This window comes from Sturnus vulgaris, chromosome 1 (genome assembly GCF_052056855.1).
Source record: "Sturnus vulgaris isolate bStuVul1 chromosome 1, bStuVul1.hap1, whole genome shotgun sequence".
Lineage (NCBI taxonomy): Eukaryota > Metazoa > Chordata > Aves > Passeriformes > Sturnidae > Sturnus > Sturnus vulgaris.
In genome coordinates this window covers 37665167-37686119 of record NC_142243.1, presented here as the reverse complement: position 1 = coordinate 37686119, position 20953 = coordinate 37665167, and the positions used below count along the sequence as shown (strand labels likewise).

General features: G+C 36.1%; 1 protein-coding gene across 2 annotated transcripts in view; it reads right to left on the bottom strand.

The window, feature by feature from the left end:
- KCNH8 (potassium voltage-gated channel subfamily H member 8) overlaps positions 1 to 20953 on the bottom strand; it is a 173195-nt gene that overhangs the window by 101585 nt on the left and 50657 nt on the right. For both annotated transcript variants that reach the window (XM_088164006.1, XM_014883348.2), the window contains exon 2: positions 14993 to 15226. In XM_088164006.1, coding sequence (XP_088020132.1) covers positions 14993 to 15226 — 234 coding nt within the window. The remainder of the gene's footprint in view (positions 1 to 14992; positions 15227 to 20953) is intronic.

The following is a 20953-nucleotide window of genomic DNA, read 5'->3' as shown; positions in this document are numbered from 1 at the left end:
TACTTTCTTTAATGTTCACCTTTTTAAGACTGAAGTTGGACAAAACTGAGTTTGACAATCTTTTTAATTCTTGTCAACTTTCTTCTGTCCACGCCTGTTACATAATGATGCAGTTTATAATAAATTCTTACTGTCTGTGTCACATGTCCTGTTTGCAAGATACTGTTCAATTGTTTGTTCAATTCCAATGACATAATTCATAAGTTTCCTATCAACACCACTTGGAAGAAGAAAATACATAATGCCTAGATACAAACATCCTAGATCCCACTCCCATCCATTCTGGGGTAACTCAGCCCAGTACCAGACTTTTGTCTCTTTCAGGTTTTAGGTATCAATGTTACCTACTTCCATCCACCATCAGCCTACTAATATTGTTTATAAGAGATATAAGCACCACTAGAGAATTTAATTTTTTTTTTACATGTCTTTACATTTCCACAATCTGCTGCTTCACAACAGAAGCAGCATTCATTATATTTTAACATTCATTTACCAAAAAGAGTCTACTTAAATTAATAAAAAAAAGACAACTAGTTCTCTGGACCACTGCTGCCCCGGCTGACTGCTGCCAAATGATCAGCTGAGCATTGGAGGGCTCCTTAGGAACAGCAAGCAGATTACCCATTTCTGCTGTGCTGTCTTCTAAATTTTCCAGTTTTGAAAAAGAACTGGGCACAAGAAGATCACATAAGATATATGATCATATTAAGTTTTATAACTTAGATTTTCAAGTGGAAGTTCTCTGGATGCCTTTTGCACACTTTAGATGAGCATGATAGGTGAAAGAGCAGCTTTTCTTTCGAAGGGCTGAGACAGTTAAAGGTACAAGAATTTGTTTCAAAGGAAATTCATCTGGCCTTCTTTGTCCTGACTAAACTTTCCACAGGCAGCTTTGAGACTAACATTACTAGCTCAGCAATCTGGCAGCACTTCCAGTTAAGGTATTTAAAGAAGGGACAAGGAGAAATTGGAACAGGAGGAAAGAAAACTGGAGAACAGAAAATCCTGTGTAAAGAAGCAGACTGGCTTTGTATTCAGTTTAAATATTCTTATTTTGAGGTTTGAAGACAAAGCAGGAAAATATGTTCTTTTGAAAGAAGATAAAACTTATGTCAGAATCACACGCAAGACATTTCTATTGTTCTTTCTCCCACTTTGATTCTCTCGCTCTCTTTTTTTCTTCTTCTTTTTTTTTTTTTCTTTTCTTTTTTTTTTAACAGATTTGACTCTATTAAAAATTCTGGGAAAAAACTGCTCATTAGCATTATTGTCAGAAATGAGAAATGTTTCAGAGAGCCATTACCCTCCCAGTCTGAAGTGGTCCATTCAAAGAGAAGAAGCATTAAGAAAATTTACTGCTTAAAAATAGAAATATAAATCTTTGCAAAATATCATCATAGCTTCTAAACTGACCAAAATCCTACTGGCAAAATTACTTTCTACCCAGCTGCATTCTAGCAGTAGTTTCAGTGGGCAAGAAGTCTCTCTCAACTCCTTCTTCTAAACACCACCAAGAAGGCCAATGGTCTTTTAAGAAGATGTTTCTATCTCTTCCAGAGGTGGAAGCATATCTTACTCTTTTCAATTGTTACCTGTCTTTTATACACACACACACACACACACACACACACACACACACACACACACACACAGGCATTAGCCATTAGGGCCTGGAAGAAAGTTGCAGACATCAGCCATTTCAAACAAATCTAACTCAGTTACAGTAATATTTTCTGAAATGATAGATCTGTAGGTTTAAGGAAGTTATTACAACATGGTTAATCATTAGAGACAAATCGAGTTAATATTTAATGGTTTAATGCATTGGCTCTTTTGTATAATCAAAGTGCATTTGAATTCTTTACAGGTGAACATTTGTCACTGAACACTGGTTACTGAAATTGTTCCATGTCCTGTCATCATTTAGTTTCTCTCAATCATATTTTCTTTAATTTTCTTTTCTCATTCTCCTTCTCTGTAAATATATCTGAAAATATTTTGAGTAAACAAAGCAAACATGCATAAAATATGATGTGTGCCACTAAAGAAAACACACATCCAATACATGCACAGGCTACTTCTCTCCTGAAGAGTTCGAGGCTAATACCCTGTGTGGTGGGCTGTCAGTCCTGGCTGTATTTATGCTCTGAATCTTTTGGAGTTCTAAATCTGAGCTGGTTGGTTTGGTGGGGTTTTTTGTGTGTTTTTATTTTATTTGGTTTTTTTTCTGCTTTTTCTCTGAAAGGAGCAAATGAATATGAAGTTGTTTTTGGACTAGGTGGAATGATGTGTTTTAGGTCAGGACTAGGTCAATATATGGTTGCGTTCTATCAAGAACAGAAGAGCTCTCTCTTTCACTATTGAGGAGCATTCTCAGAAAAAGAAACTGCAATGCAATCTGTTACATGGCTTTTACTGAAAGTCAGCATCACATAATTCTATAAACCAAAAGCAGAACTTTCTGCTCATCAAAAAAAGTAGTGCCCTATTTTGTTATGGTTATTTTGAATGCACTCATCTGTGAGACAGAAATTCCTTCCCTGCTTCACATGGTGCATACAAAGGTTTTCTGTTTTGTCAAGAGTCGTCTATCAAAGAAATTTCTTTTGGAGGTTTATTTATATACAGACTCTTTATTGCTTCAAGCCAGCACTCTTGGAGAAAGAGTCTAATCTTTCTCTTGCATTATGAAGCGAAGGGTCAAAATATATTTTAATATCCTCAAGGCTTATATAAGCACGTCACAGGGAAGGAGAAAAGAAACCAAATGAAGCATAATCTTATCACACGGCAATTTAGCTATAGTCCACCTTTTATATACACAAAAAAGAAAGAGTGCTTTATGGTCACTCTCTCAACCACCCTTTCTAACTTTCCTCATTTTGACAGCTAGAAGTCTCTCCTCAGATTGAAATCAAAACAAGGGTCAACAGACCATGGCATTTAAAAGAGAGATTTTATACAAAACTCTGCCATTAGAATGCCAGGAGCCTTCAAAACCAAACACTCTTTTCACTAGAAAATAAGGCCTCCTTTCACTACGGGACAGACTGAGACCATTAGCTCTGTTGATGAGCTGTGTGCACTCACCATGTGATAATAAGTAATCTGTAGTCAGGCCCACCCCATTCTGAGCCCGATGAAATACTCAGAATGGAAATACCTTTGGTGGATATTTGAGTATTGCAGAGGTTTCATAATAGAGATATGACGTGGGGTGATGGTCTGCAAAGTTTATGGTATTCTTTAACAAAATAAATAAACTGCACCCATCTTGTTACAATTTTATTTAATAGCTTTTTAGCCATACATAATATATCTAAGAAACACTTGGAATGAATGCTACTCATGCCAAGCTACAGCTTCCTTTTGCTCTTGACAGTCTGGGAGTAGTTTTGCCCAGGAAGTAAAGCTTAAGGCTTCCTTTTACTTTTTGGCTTGTGTGCTTGTATCCACTTCCAGACCTCTAATTCCTCAGGGCTTTACTTGCCACACTGCTCTCCAGAGGGACACTGATCCAATTTATACTGTCCCTTCCACCATTCAGGGGTTAGAAATAAGAAACATACAAATTTCTGTGATCTATCTCCACTTCTCTGTGGCACAAGGAAGAGGGATCAAGATCTTTCGTGAAGCTCATAACATATCAAATTAACCAAATGTAATGATTCTTAGACTAAGAGCCCAAGTATCTGAAGAAAGAAAGAAAGAAAGTTTAAATGGTTTGCATACTAGTTATCAAAGTCTTGTGGCACAATACAATAGCTCTTCAAGGAATAATTGCATATATATGCATAAGAGGGCAGAATCAGGCTTCACAAGCCATCATAAACCTGGAATATTTATTTTTGTTTAAGTAGGTGACTTAGTAAATTAAATGCTCTTGTAGGGAGATGCAATTCAAGCCTTAAAGAAAACTATTAAAACACATCATCCTGTTTCCAGGGATTTATGTAGAAGACAAAGATAATAATTTTTCATGTAGATATCTGTAATAACTTGTTAAAAAGATAGATGCTAAATCCTCAGCATTACAACAGTGTCTCATAGAAGGTTACTAATTATTAGCAAGATAATCCTGCTGCTGGATGCATCATAACACCAGAGATATTTGAACCTGATCATTTCCACTTTTCCAGCACAGAAGGTGTGCACTTCCAGACTGACAGACCAGGATGCCAAAGACTTTGTCTGAGGAAATCAAACTCTTTCTTTCATCAGCTTGCCCAAAAATTCCCAGCCTCACTCATAACACATCATTTTGAAAGTTATGTGGTTTTTGACAAGATGTCAACATTTTGTTGAGGAGAGCAAAGTGCAAAGAAAACAATGCTTAAAAAAACTCGATTGAACTGTAAAGGAAAGAAGTGGCAAGAAAACCATAGCTATACATTCAAGTACCTTTTCTTTTGTAAATATCATAACTTTGACAATGATCAATTAATACAGCTAATGAAAAATTCTGCTGCTTTAAGCAAATTGCCACCTCATTCTTCTCCATCATCTCTGTAAAAATCCAACTTATAAGTTAACAAAATCTGTAATTTATTTTTCTTGAATTCTGCTATTTCAGGTGCCAGCTTATCTGCTACACTCTAGTGACATTCTTTGGTCATAAAAAATTGCAAAACTAAGAACTCGCATGGGCTATGATGAAACTGACCTATATGGGAACAGGTGGTTGTGTTAACATTTTCATATGAGTGGTAAAGAAGACTCAAGAACTTGTTTCCCCTATTTCTGTGTGACCACCAGATCATGCCTGTATCCTGGAAGTAAATCTCTTTACAAGTTTTAACAGTCAATATAAATCCATTCCAAAATGGATTTGTAATCCATTAATGCATCCAAAATGGATCCATTCCAAAATATATTTACATCTCAAAGCAGAATACAGTTGAAGAATTTGGTAGATGAAAGATGATAGTAAGATACTTTAATATAACAAAGTAAAAATTGTATTTCAGTATGAATAAGTAGGGAGTTATTAATCCTGTGGAGTTGATTTAAAACTTGTTAAAAATAGCTCTCCAATCTTCTATATACCCTATGGAATACTGTGTGCAATTATTCAAATCTATTACATCTTACCAGAGATACATGAAGCCATCCCTCCATTTTTTATCAGCCTTTTCTGTGCCCAGCTTTAACCTGTGCTCTGTTCCTTCTGCTGCCAGGTAATCCAGTGCCTCAAATGTCATATGGCTCATATTGCCCAGCATGTCTAACTTTCTCTGCCATCACTGCCATGATGGAGAGATGAGAAGAGGGAAGAGATGCCCTAAGAGAGGACCCTTTCCAACACAGCAATCTCTTATCCTTGCCTCTCCTGCAAACTGCCCATGTTAAGCAGAGAGAATTCTTAATTCACAGCCCCAAAGTTTCTGTTTGTCACTTTTTGGACACAGACTGTCAGTGTTATGGCAGCTCCTGGTTTGAGTGCATGTCTTTACAGCCTTAGTGGAACAGCCTCTGTATGCAACAGCTAGTACAGTCTGCAGTGAATGTTTTATACAAACTAATTTATGAGCTCCAGAACATCTACATTTCAGCTTTGTGTACTCAGCTTTCTGGTCTCTCCTTGTACAGCTGCACTATCTTCCCTACTTAATGAAACCATTTCAAAGTCCTCTAGTTATCCTGAGTTTTCCTTGAACAAAAGCAGAGAACTAAGCAATGCCTTTTAATGCCATGTGAGATACATCATCCTTAAGCATACCACTTTCTTTTTGTCTGCCCTAATTTCCTTTTCCTATCTCCATCCAGATTAGAAAAGAAAGCATTTAGGGAGATAAGTACTTCCCTGATGTAATACATTTACTGGGTTGTAGTTATGACAATTAGCAAAACACACAGGATTATCTAAAAACTCAGTTAAGTCAGTGAGATGCATTCTGTTTAAATGCACAAAGCTTCAGGGCAGACTCAAAAACATTATCAGTCTGCAACTTACTTTCCCTCTCCCTCCAATGATAATGACTTTGTCATAGTTATATTAGTACAGGGCATTCAGTATTTGTCAACTAACTCCTGGGAAAGTACTAATTGAGACAATCTATTTTTATAAACAAGTACACAATATCTATTGCTAAAATGAAAAATAACACAATCAAACAAACCAAAGCAACAGAAAACAAAGAAAAATACACTTGAATATCTTTATCCAGACTGCTTCAGAAATAGTCAGACTCGATCCTTCCTGATCAGTTTAGTCTTCATTGCTTTCAGTCAAGCAATTTCCAAATAAGCCAAATTTGCTTTCAATTGGTTACTGTATTTTTGAAATCTATTGTAAAAACTGTGTTTATAACCTATGATCCTTATTCCTTTTGGACTTTCATAGTTAACATGTAGACATAATCACAGCAGTAAATATGATTTCTCAGCCTACTGAGGGATGCACTTCTGAAAAGAAGGAAACTTTTTTTAAAAAATAGGATAATCTCTCATATACATTATGTATGTCTGGATATGTATTTGCATATATATTTGTAGAAATATATATATGAATAAAAACGTCTTTATTATTTTGAAATGATATCCTATATTTTCACATCTGAAGGAGCTAAAGCACACATTCACCTAAATAAGCTGTTTTCAAATTACATTCTTTTGCTTTTAAGCTCATTATTTTATTACCTGAAAAGAGAGACTTCAAAGATGATTTAAAGTGACATTTAAGATATTTTCAAAGTGAAATTTACTGTAAGCAAAAACCCATACTACACCTATAAAGAAAAAATTCACATTTTCAGTTTCAAAAAACAAATGATAATTATATAGCCTAAAATAGCTGAAAAATATTTTTGTGACCCTCACTCTGGTGTCTCTTGCAATGGCAGCCCCTAGAAAGAGAAGGCCTGGAGTCTGCAGAAAGGGAGATCTCCCAGCACTGGAAGAGGTGCTAGCTGCAACCTCATGCTTATCCATAAAGTTTTCTAAAGGCATGACACAGAGAAAAAGGGGATTCTGCTGGTTACTCATCCACTAACATTGAAAGGCTACATTTTAGAAACAGATCAATTTACTTTACACTGCTTTTGCCACAGGGTTAGGTCAGAGAATATTTTGCTCTACAGTCCTTGTCTATAATCCTTGTCTTATCTGTTAATATTATTCAGAAGTCTTCAGCAAGTTTACAGATCTTCTGTTGAGGCTGGGATTCAAGAACTTGAACCTGCACTTCATATGCAGTCCATGGGCACCTTTCTGGAAGGAGGGGGCTAAACTGGGACCTGGGATGGAGTTGAGTCATGGATCTGAACTGATAATTCCATCCAGTCAGTCTGAAGGTTTTTTTTGTATACAAGGGTTTTGAAACACACCCTGAGCAATTATGTAACATGGTAGAGAGGATTAATCTTCCCAATTCACCACTTCAGTCCAAGTGAGCACATGCTGTAAACAGTCTCTGAGACTGCCCAATGAAACAAATGCAAATAAATAAAAAACAAAAACTAATTAAATAAAAAGCAACACCACCAGTTGGAAGTAGTAGGTTTTAACCTTCAAGTTATTTAACTGCTCTATAAAATCAAACTGCTTTTGCAATTCCCTAACCGAATCAGTGAGAGTTTTCAGTAGACAGTGCTAACATGAGCCCTCCTACCACCTTCCAAAAACTATGGAGCTAAAGCAAGAATTGTAGTGGACAGCACAGGAGGTGGCAAATAGTCTGCATAGTAATCCAGAATGTGGATTTAGGGATCAAGGATGAAATAAAGAAATGTTGGCAGAAGAAAGGCATATGGTCATCTGGAGGAATGATACTTTGAACTTTCTTTATCCAAAGAACAGCCTAAGTCATGGTGAAGCACAGGCACCCATGTCAGCTTTTAGCCAAAGCTTGATTTAAATATCATTAAAATAAAAGGCAGCAGACTCAGTGTGGCCATAAAATTGTGAGTAAAATTTGAAGAGAAGGGTGGCTAGACTGATGTCTTATGAACATACTGCAAAATAAATACCAGTATGTCTTACTAAAAATGGATGTATAAAACGTAGCATAATGAAAGGTCTTTTAAAAACCAAAAGAACCCCATCCAGCAGTACCAACAGCCACTCATGCCTGGAAGCCCAGAGTGCCTGTGTGGAAACACTAATTGCATCTATTAGCTGTGAAGGGTGTCAGGTTGTAGCAATATAACAAGTAACAGGAAAATTTCACTCAGATTTATTTACGTATCAATGCAGTTCTAGAAGAACAAGTCTTTTCTCAGTGAATCATGCTTTTAATGCATCATGTTGCCACTGAAAGAAGCTATTAGCCAATATCACCGTGAATGCCATCAGAGCAAAGTATCAGCACTGTCATTAGGCTGCAGTCTTGTTGATGTCTCGTTAAATTCTGGAAAAAAGATCTCAGATGGTTTAGATCACATTGCACACAGAGGATTTTGCTTCCTATTTTTTTTTCCTTCTAACTGAAATTCATCCTTTTGTTTTGTCTTCTTTCAGGCTTTTGCTGACCACTTCAGGCCTCTGTAGAGTTTAAGCCAGGGCACTACAGAGGAGCACAAGCGTGCTGTGTCTTCCTCTCCTGCTGCAGAAGCTGGGACTGCCTCTAAAACATCAAAACATTTTGGAGGTACACATTACCTTTCATCAGAAGCCATGGGTCAAGCAAATGAAAGGTTTGGAGAGAAAAGGAGACAAGAACTCTCTCTTCTGTGAAACAGAAGAAAATAAGGATGTTTCTTCTGTCTATATTCTGTACTGCTTTTTAAAGAGGAAGGTTTCCCAAAAATCAGTGAAATTTCCTAATGATTAATGAGTTATATGAAAGGGGGAAATGAAAAAGAATAAAAAAAAAACAGAAAAAAAGAGAAAATGAAAAAAAAAACAAAAACAAGAAAAAAGAGAAGAGAAAAAATCAAAGAGAAAAATAAAGAAGAAAAAGAATTCTTTTATAAAGTTAAAAATTATCTTTTATGGCTCAGGGAATTGCAATTAGATATTGCCTTCAGATTAATCTTTCAGTCCTGCTTGGTTTTTTTATTTCCCTCCTCCTGTATTTTGTACTATAATTTAGCAAATGTGAGCAAGCTTACCACAAAAGCTTTTCAGCTTTCTTATTTTTAGATGATGTTTTTAAGGCAGAGAAGCAGTGAAGCAGCAGTGAGGCCACATTGCTACAAACTTCTCTGTCAAGCAACTTGTCAAAAGGCTTTCTCTACATAAGTAAGTAGAAAATTGTCACTAGAAAATAGTAGAAAGTAGTCACAAGAAAATTGAGGTCCCTACAGAATTTTTTTTTTTTACAATCGGAGAATTTTAATAAATGCCCCTTTTCTTACTGCTGGGCTTAACTTCCAAAAGACATGGTGGATTTCAGGAGGTTGTTAAAGAAGGCAGCCAGTTAATGCTAAACTGGTATCATACAACTCCCATGTTTCAAAATGCTATAGGATATTTTTGGACAACCACTAAAAGTACATGTTTAAACTTCTTGCTGAAAAGAACAGATACCATTTCTTCAATGAGAAAAATACTTTCCGTAGAGAAGCTTGAGGATAATCCAATTTTCTTCCATTTTAAAAGAAATTAATTTCCCCTCAATTTCTTCATAATGAATTAATTCTTCTACAATTTTAAATAACACTGAACTCTTTGTCTAAAAAAAGAGCTTTTCTGTTTTCTTAACACAAAAAATGCATTAAATATGAATGATGTTGTATAGCCTTTGCTATTCTCTAGCCACGTTATTCAACCACAAATGTGACAGAGGCAATGTCTCATGTCCTGACCCTTATTTCATTTACCTGTGGCTGTCATTGCTGTTCATGTGAGAGCACTTTACACACCCAGACTTCTAGCAGCCTTTTGCCTTATGAATCCAGTAGCTCAGTAAGAGGGTCTGACTTTCATCCTTTCTCTACTCATATTCTGCCCATCTGAAACAAAACCTTAATCCTGACCTTCCAGACACGCATACAGCCTTAACAAAACACATATTTTCATGCAGTGATGAGAAGAGACAAAATACCTTGATTTAATCTTACTGACTTGTAATAAAGGAAGAAGAAATTAAATACATCATATCTTCCTGACATTACAATTTACTTACCAAATCTTTAAGGACCAAGCACTAAAAGGCACATGCCTAAGACATAACCCAGAAAGTGCTTAAATCAGTGTACACATAGAAGCTGACAAAGTGTCCCTTGAGTCCTGGTTAACTGTCACAGATAAAGCAAACTCTGCTTGCACCCAAGTCCTAAGTAAGGCACCTTGTAGAGATAGCCCCAGCAATACCCACTTGCTCCAGCTCTCTTACAGTGGGGATTTTTAACTATGCACAAAAGCTTGTGCAAACAGCCCTTCTTCTGGAGTGCACAGATATGAGGGTCTGGTACCACAGTGAAGTCTCTCAAATGTCCAAAGATCACAAGTGGCCAGTGCTGATTACACTGTGTTTCACACAACTTATACATACACAGAAAGAGGCCAATTTCCTTTCAGTGAAGGAAGGCTGTGGAACTAGTGCATGTTTTAAAAGGTTGTGCATAAGCACAGACCTCCTTTCAAACACTCCAAACCTAATTTTGAGACAAAGGAAATAAATCTAATGGGTCGTAGGGGACCCAAGGTGTGACCTTCTCAGCAACTGAAGATGGAGGGCTTAGTCTGGACTAAGTCACTGATTATAGGGCTTATTGTAGCATTATCTTAGCCTGTAACAGAAAAGGAAAAACATGCACATAGCTGCTTCATTGTACTTCAGTTTGAGAGAACGTGAAGACCTCATTTAACTACCAGTACTGGCTATTGACAAATTTCAGAAGAGGTCTGACAGGCAGAAAAAGAAGGGTTTATTTAAATATAGTTCCACAGCATAGTGCCCAGCTGCTTTATATTGTTCTGAAGAGATCCAGGAGTGAGTGTTTTTCTCACAACTCACTTGAATTCCAAAAGGTTAATTTGCATTTCCATTATCATAATTGACAACTTAATTTGTTGCAGATGTTTTAAAGAAAATGTAGAAATAGTAACAGAAAAAAAAAGTTAAAAAATCAGCTCCTAAGCAATATAATTTTAAAACTTTCTGAAGAAGGCAACAATCATAAAATTCCTTGTCTTTTAATATTCTCCTTTTCTGATTGTCTTCAGGAAACTAATATAGCTCTGTCAAAGAAGAAGCAAGAAACTAACTGAGGAACAAAAATAAATACTGAAACTATGATGAAAAGTATATTTTGAGTTGAATTTTCAAAAGACATTTCTCTCTGAAGCTGCCGTATCTGCTGCCATGGTTCTAATAGTGCTCTGTTGCTAACATGGAAGAAAATGTTCAGGATGAGGAGTTACAACCAGTTTATCCTATTCTAAGAATTCCTTACAATTCCCAAATGAGAACACACATAGAAAAAATTCTTATCCACTTCTAGTGGTCTCAGAAGGATTGGTCAGAGCACAACTGCTTAAGATCATTCTTCTCTTAAAATCCAAACCCAAATGACAAAGACAATGAAATTCTGCAGTTCATCCAACACAGAGAGATAATCCACTTTACTCAGATTCCTACCCAACTCTTTGTACACCACTCTTGCTGCAATATCATCTCATAGCAGTATGAAATTTCCATGAAATTGCATGTGGATTGCTGGGGTTGCTTTAGGTATAGAAATCATTCCTTTAACTAACAATTACTGAGCAGAGGTGCTATGTGAATTCTTTAATGATGGTTAAATAACTGTGAAAGGTCCATATTCCAGCTTAATAAATTCAGATCAAAGCTATTTGTTTAGAATTAACAGTCTAATTTAATGATAAAAACTGAATAAGCTTTGAAATAAGTTTAAATCAAATTTAAAATATTGAAAAATGTGACAATTAAGGAATAGATGGATGATCAGTTTTGTAACCTTGCATGTCTGCCCCAAAAACCAGGACACATATGATCTACATTTTAGACCAAATCCAGAAGAACAAACCAAGAGCAAGTTATTGTATTCATACATCCATGTCCCCCATAGTAATTTTGTATCATAATATTTTACTAACTGTGAGGTTTCAGGGAACCTCCGGGTGCCTCCTGTGCACCCACACTGTCGGGCCTATTGTTCTTTATGTAAAAGTGAAGCAGCTAATAGTTGCTATAAAGTTATTTATTGTAGAAACACATCAGTGTTAAAAGCAAAAACAAAGCAAAGCAAAGCAATAGCATAAAGCAATGGCTAAAAGCTGCAGTGGCAAAATGCACATGGCATAAAGCCATGGCATAGAGCACCAGCTCTCCCTGATGCATGTTCTTTTATAGAAACTTTCTAACTAGCTAAGACACAAACTCGGACCACTGCTCCTTAACCTATTAGAATTCTGGTTTCTTAGCACGCCAGGCTACATATAGACTACGCTCATGGCCTATCTTGTTCTAACTGAAAAATGTAAGCAATATTCTTAACTCTAACTCTATTATGTCTGAAGCTAGGTTCTTGGAGCCACTAAGGAAACACTAGCATGTTTTTCAACCTTCACTAGAACATGTACTACTTCTCAGGCATCTAAGACCTTTTGCTTACTAAAAGCACTTAAAATTTATTCCATTTACTTAATTACTTATTCACTCCATCTATTCACTTACTCATTCCATTCAAAGACTTTAATTCAATCCCTGCACTCTGATTTCTCTCTGAAGAAATCAGAGAGACTCCTGACTTACTAACTCCAACAACTAACTATTAAGATTTCAAGAAGTATTCTGAGGCACACGAGTCTATTCTGTGAGCTCAGAACTACCCCTGGAGATTGGAAGTGCTTGTTTGGTCTTGTAGTTAAGCCTCTAAAGCAAGGCTATGCTAAATAACAGACTAAAGCCAGATGGGGGTTCCCCTCTGACACCCAAAAGCCCTAACAGGACATGGAAATGTGGCCCTGTGATAACCAGACATTGCTAGTTACTTGTCTTCCACTGACCTATGTTCCTGGCATTGTACCAGCCCAAATAATATTGATTTTCCATATTGGATATACTGGAATGTATCCGTATGATCATTTCAGGGATATTATTCCCAAAGTTCTTATATCTTAAAATGCTTTTGAAATCTTTTTCTGGACAAAGTTGAATAAGCTTAATAGCTTCAAAAGTTCAATTTTTTCTCTGAAAAAAAGCCTCAAACCCAACCCAAACGCAAAAACATTTAGCTAAAATGGCTAATTTTCCAAATTTGGAGCCTGCACTTTGCAGCTCTGTTGAAAAACCAAGATTATTTTTTAAGATAAATTTTGCTTTTATATAAGAAACTCTCATGTTATTTTAATACCGATTCACTTCTGTTTCCCAGTGGTACAGAAATACATGGAAATAAAAAATATAATCGGCAGGGGAAATTTATTCTTATTCAGAAAATGTATTGGGGAGGCTTCCAGTCAAGTTATACAGAAGGATGTATGTAGGATGGCTAGTGGGAATTCTTTTAGCCTCAACAATTTCTCTTTATCTATTTATTTGTGATTCAGCTACTTCTCTGATAATTGACCTACAATCTCTTTCTGCCTGTATTAATCATACCTATTACGGTTTTGAAGCACCCCTTCATAATGTAAAGGAATCACAATTTATCATTCAGGACAAAGACAATAAAATGAATGTCTTAGCTTTATTTATTTAATTTAAATCCCTTGAAATATCTTTTTACCATGCCCAGTTATCACTATAGAATACTGGAAAAAAGCAGCTCTTATCCTTCCAGGTTAAAACAATTTTCCTCTATATTCAGACATGTTTTACAATTTGGAACTACTTTATTTGAATAACCTTCCTGAAAAAATTTCAGGAAACTGTGCAAGTCTCTTCTGTACATAAAAAACAAAACCAAACACCCTCACACACTCCCAAGCCTCCTCAAAAAGTCAAGACAAGGAAGCACTTAGCAGGATCTTCCAGATTAACTTCAAACTTTCATACTATGAAGAGCAGCAGTCATGAACACAAGCCAACTAAGGAACATTCTTCCTTTTTTTTGTTAGTGAAACTGAAGCTGCCTTCTTCTAACATTCCAAATCACTTTGTTGTCATTATGCAGTTATCACTTTTAGAAAATAACTTTTTAAAGCACATAATAACAGTAATATTATTTGAAAGGAAAACGTTTCATTAAAAAAGACAGAAGAAAAGAAAAACATGATCTAGGCATATGCCTATAAACTCTAGCAATATAATAAAAGGGAAATTGATGCCAAACACCCATGGATCCATTGGGTCACTCAGCTCCTGTTACCCTGGTTGAAATCCTGTCATAATCTCAAACTTGGTGTCACCTGTTTGAAGATCACATGAATGTGACAAAAGGAATACATGGAACAAGTACACTGATATAAATGAAAGAAGCTGGGAAGTGTGCATCATGGGCTGCTGTCTTTCACGCCTCATGCATCTTGACTATGAAATTGTCCTTATAAATGCTTTGCCATAGGAGCCAAAGCTTTGCTGGTGCAACTTGAAATTTCCTGTAGTCTATGGGGTTGCTTAATGCCTGGAAATCTTCTTTATGTGGCTATACATACTTGAACATAAATTTTTCACTTTTTGAAAATCATAATTATTGTGTTTATGTATAGCAGTTCTTGAGAAGAAAACACTCGGCTCATTCATACACCCGAGCATTTTACTGATGGCATTGAAGAATTTACGTAGCTTATCTTGTGGTGAATATGACTATTTTCATTACAGCTTCAGCAATAGGAGATAAAAACTTCAGTATAAGAAAAAGCAGAAAAAACAGTGTCATACTGACTGCAAATAACAGCCTCACAGTGCAGTTTACTACTCTAAATTTCTTCTATGCAGCTTTGTAACATATTTATATCAAATCAAAAACACCGACATAAACATGGTCTCAATGTGTACCCTACTGTCATTATTCAAATCTATTCTTATAGGCTTGATGATAGACACACCAAATTATTTATTAGAAATGAACATTATGTATTATATGCATTTATGCTGTTTCATTCTTTATGACTAACAGAACAGGAAAGAAAGACTTACCATTCTTCTTATAGAACATGATTTCTCCCTTAAATTCTATCTTTTCCTCCAACGATTTCTCAATTTGAAGAATCATCTGCTCATTTGTTTCAGCACCAAGTAAAAATTTACAGCTGCAGCTCTTCTGCATGACTTCAGTCCGTGCAAATCCAGCAAGCTCACAGAAGCCATCAGAGCAGTAAACAATGGGGAATCCCTTAGCCACCTGAGCATTTGCAAGGATGAAGTTACTATCTGCAGAAGAACACAAAAGTAAAATATGAATTAAAGTCTACATTCTACACCTCTTGACATAGTACTTTAGCATCATGATAAAGTATAACTGGACAGACATTTGAAAGCAAAGTCCCAACTGACTGCAAACAAAGATGTAACTTCTGGTTGCAGACTATTACTCTAAAATTAAGTCATGGATCTAGTCCACAGATCATATACAATAGTTCTTCATGGCTTTTTACAGTTTGCCACATTGTGTCCTCAAGGAATCCTTTATGATATTTGCCTCTGAGATAGATGTCAACACAAACAACCACTTGACCAAAGATTGGTGACAAATATCAAGATTTTTGAGAAATTTCAAATGTTATGTTATGCTGCCACTCAGACTGCTCTGCAGTCTGAACAGACACAGCTACAACAGCAAAACCCCCAAGATCTCCATGGTCTCAATAAGATTATGTTGACCTATATCAGCAAATTAATTTATTCTATATAATTTTGCAAGGGAATCATTAAAAGCACAGTTGAGCAACATGCCAGGCTATGTGGCATTAGGGACACTCTAGACTACAGGGAATTATTTGTCCTTTATGGGGGGTGGGGTTGATTTTTTATTGTTGTTGTTCACTTGTTTGTTTATTGTTTTCTTTGGTTTTGTTTCTGAGGAAAAAAGATTTCATCCAAAATCGGTCACCTGTCTTTTGGAGCCCCACCATACTTCTCCCATATGAAACAGGCACATCAAAGATTCACCATTCCGTTATAAATTAATGCTCTTTAGAATTTTTCTGTGTGTTTATGCTCCAGCTATTATGTATGATATATTCAAGGTTAGCACACTGACATGGACATCAATCAGCCAAATGAGGTGTCCAAATTTGATTTCAAATCTTTGACAAATCTAATAGTTGAACCTACTGGCAGCCTAATAGCTCATTCCCATCCCTCTCTGAAATGCTTTTGAAGGCTTTGTACCTCAGAACTTCATCTTCAGCCTAGCTCAACAACTCTGGCCCTTTACAGTCCTTTTCAGTTATTAGGGAGACCCTTTCCAGGTAACATATGGACTTCTCATACAGGTTTTTTGCCTGTGTTTCCTTATCTTGAAGTGGAAAAAAAAAGTTTTATGGGCAGAATCTGTCTACATTTCACATTGAGGGAGGAAAGACTATTTTTTGCCCATTGCTTATTAAGGAATGTTTACCTTACAGTTTGCTAGCAGGAGCTTGGGAGCAGTCTAGTCCCAAGACAGGTGCTCCTCATTTTTCAGACTTATGTGCAAGTGAATTCATGTGTATGTATTAAGGGGAAATACTATTAACTAACCCATAATCCCTTGATAAATATTCATAAATTTAACTGGAAAGAAATGAATTATTTTAATGGAAAACTCAGGTTGATATACCTAATCCCCATACAGGGATATATTATTTATGATTGGGAAGGGAGGGAAAGAATTCATACAATAAAATAGAGGAAAAGTAAGACTGTTTTTCAGTCTGAACTGTCACAAGAGTTCTACGTCAGTGAAGTCCCAACAGCTTCAGCTATGTTACTCTTTAATTACTTAAGGGATAAGATGTTATGTCTTATACTGCTTTCAGTATTTTAAAGACAATGGAGGTTTATTAAATGATCAATTTTCTCTCAAGACTTTCCTTCAGTTACCCACATTTTGTACAAATTTAATTACATTCTTTCAATAAATGATTGTTATGTTAAAAGAGTCTTTTCCCATTTACCAAATAATGTGTTTTTAAAATGTATTCTGGTTCAGTGCAGTGCTTGACTTAGCCTGTCATTTTTATTTGCCTAACTGGGGAATAAGTATCATTACCATTCATGCACTAACATGCTGCTCTCCCTGTCAACACAAAACTAAACCCCACACTGCCAAAAGAATTAAAATCACATGCTTGCAATACATAATGAAAGTGTGACAGTGCAAGACCAGCAGATTATTCCTACCAAATATATTTGTAGCTAGCAAATTAATTTACTTCTGTGCTTCTTGTTGTTTAAGACACAATTATGTGATGCAAAGACTGCTGTGGGGTTTTGTTCTTTTTAACTTTAATTGTTGAGAATTATATGGAGCAGAATATGGAACACCATAAGGACAGAAAAGGTGTAGAGGATGTGCAGTAGTGAATGAATGTCATTATGAACAGGAATACACTGGAGCTTACCAGGCATACCTTGATTTTATGAAAAATGTCAGGTGACCAAACTATTGTCATTTACACCAAAATAAACCCAGAATAATTGTGATTAGTTTAACATTCACAGAATAAAACAGTTTATTTATAAATGCCAATCCAGTACCAGTTAGACTAACAGCCAATCTTTCTCTTACTAGCAGGTGTCTGATAAGGCTTGTAAGCCTAATTTTGCTGAACTTTTTGAGTATAACTGCAAAGCATCCGGAAAATACAATCAGAATTATATTTGCTGTTCTTCTTGAGCTTTAATTTCAAATAAAACAATAGGAGATGCATGTATAAACCCAAACTAAGGACATATCTAAATAATTTGTTGAAAAAAGGACCAAGAAACATTTTGCCCACTAAATACATGTATCATCCAATTCTTCAGTAATATTTATAAAGTGATTAATATTTACCTATTACATAAAACAAATTAAAAAACAAAAACCCAAAACTCTTCAAACCCACACCTTAAAATATTCTGGTTAAAAGTTTGTTTTGTTCTGTAATTTATTTTTATATCTTCAAATCTTTAATATCGCTTGCTGTTACTCACATATGTTAAACATCGTAAAATACTTCAAAAAACAAATATTGAGGGTGAAATTTCTATTTTATTCACTCTTTTGTGACACAAATAACTAAACCAGCATTTAATTTCATGATCTTCAATGATAACTAGCTGGATTTTAAAATCTCGAGTACGATAAATGATATTTTCTTTAGAATAATTTTTTAGAAACCTATGGACTGGAAGACAACACGTTTGCTTATTTTTGAATTTACAGTAGTAATACAATGAGTGATACAAACCTGTTGGTCTGTATATTTTGGTGCATGTTTGTGTCCAACACTTCCATAATAATATAGAAGTTGTTGAATTATACTTTCAGTACATTGGCCGGAAAATTAAGTTATTTTTTATTGATCAGGTTGGTTGATCAGGAAACAATATTAGATTACTGGTGAATATTTATTTTTAATTTTATTTTTAGATAAGAAAATACATCCAAGCAAAATACTTGATCTATTGAGAAAGATGTAACCCTGAGCCTTTGGAACAGCAGAGTAGAGCTGCTGAAAACCTGTGTAAGAGAGCAGATTTGGATTATTGAGGAATAAATCTGGTGCAGGCAGCTCAGTTTGCCAACTGCACACTGAGATGCAGATGGAGCTCCAAGTGGGAGCCCGAGACAAGAGACCATGAGCTGCCAACGCTCTGGTTAGCAAAGGGCACAAAGATGGGTGGTGCCAGCCAGGTGGATGGACTCTGGGAGACACAGCAGGATCAGCAGGTTCAGGAGAAAGAGAGAGGCTTGTGTGAGCAGAGATTGTGAGGGTATAAAATCCTTGGGTTTCTTTGCTGAGGGTCCTGCCCAGAGGCACCAGCTGGGGCTGTTTCTGTGTTGCTGCACCATGAATAAATGGCTTTATGGAAAGAGTCATCTGAGGCTCTGCTCTGGGAAAGCTGGGGTGGATCAGGTGGGAAATCCTGGTGTGAGTGTGAGTGTGGGGTGTGCAGGGAGTCAAGCAGGCACCTGTTGGGTCACTGGAGCCATCCACAGGGAAGGGACCTCGGTCCCAGCAGTGAAAGTGTCTGAGCTGGGAATGCGACTGCCAGAGTCCAGAGAATGGGCAGACTCAAAAATTTTTTTAACCACTCGATCCTAGGTTTCAGCTCAGAAATGAAGTGGTGTAAGTCTCTGCAAAATAAATTTTAAAAATTCAGATTGAATATTTGTATATTAGCTTTGGATAAAAATACCTGATAGTTTATCCAGGCCTGCGAGAGTTGTGAGAAGGATGATTTAAAAGTGCTTTTGCTAAGATGGGAAAAGAAGCCTAAATACAAAATATCCAACATTCACGAGGTTTTCCTTTAGCAGCAAGTCAGCAGAGGTGGATGAATATGAGAGATGCCCCTGGCTTGCCAGCACAATTTAAAAGTGGATTTCTTTCAATTGTGATTCTTTTACTTTAAGGTCATTTTCCATGAAGATCATTTTCACATGGAAGTTTGAAGGAAGACTATTAGGAGCTTGCATGCCTGCCTTCATTTCAGAAGTAGAACCTACTGGAGAGGATAGGACATTGATCAATGGAAGACTCATGTGGTTTTCTGAAATCTCTGAAAATCTCTGTGTTTCAGAAACACAGCATAAAGCCAGAGACAATCAAATAAGATGAACCAGAACCATAATAACTATACCTTCAATCACAGGCTTAGACAATGTTGCCCTGTTTCAATGACCTGATACCCAGAAATCATAACTGGAGCAACAGAAATTTAGATCTCATGCCATCTGATACAGAGAATCTTATTCAGCAAACATCCCATGATAGAGTTTTAAAATTGAGATAATTAAAGAAAAAGGCTTTATGCAATACTCTTCATCCTAATTAATGCCCGCAATGTATCTGACTGTTTGTGGTGGCACTGTGTTACATTTATACTCTGCACTCCCTTCATGAATCCTACTGTCATATCTAGCAAAGAATTACAAAAGGATTTTTACTTTAATACTGTGGCTATGTCTGCTATAAATCTCATCATTGTGGTCCCCCAGCTCTTTTCAATCAAAGTCCAGAAGTTTTCAAGAAAGGAACACCTGATTTCTTTGCACCTGAGCAAAACCAGCAACCATTCTAATTTTAAATGTTATTTAAGAATCAAAGAGGAAGAAAAAATCCTACAAAAGAAAAAATCGTTAGCAATCAAAGAAGCTGCATTAAATAAGCAAGTGACTCACATAGTTACTCTACAGATTGTAGAACAGTCCACAATTCTTCTGGATGAAAGGATTTACTACACTTAGATTTGATTCTGCAGTTTGTACACAGGCAACTTAACAAGGGAAATCTCATTCCAGGTTCATGCAAATTACCGTGACAGAGAACATGACCACATTAACAGTTAAGATTACTGATTAATTGAATGATTAAAGTAGTGTATGAAAACATTTAGCTTTATGTCAGCCCATTTAGATGCAAGTGAATTTACTTAGAGCTCAAAATCATTTGCCAGCTAGTGTCCTTTGAATCTGATAGAGAGCAAGATGATTTTTATAATGCATACAATTCCAGACATTAAAATTCCTCCTGAAAAATTTCAGTACAGTTGACTGGGTCATTAATGTGAGGAGAAGATTTATCTAGGTCTAAGCAAGTCAGAAAAAAAGCAGATTATACTGATACTTCCTCCCACTCTTCTCTAAAAATGAATTCATATTCCAATGAATTTATAGTAGTACAGTGAAAGGTAAAAGTATTGCATTATAAAGTGCAAGTATGGACTGATGAACAGAAGACCTATTGTAACTCACTGTAACCTTTATAATTGATTTAATTGGCCTACTCATTTCATTATGAGGATTCATAAAATTGGGTAACAGCTACAAATTTAGAGTTATGAATCAGGATTTGAAGTACCCAGCCCTGTGGACTCAGCTGAAGGGGTGAGCTTCCATTGTTCCCACTTGACCTGAACTGACAGGAATAATTTGCAACAAGTAGAAAAGTTCTGAATTCAGCAGCT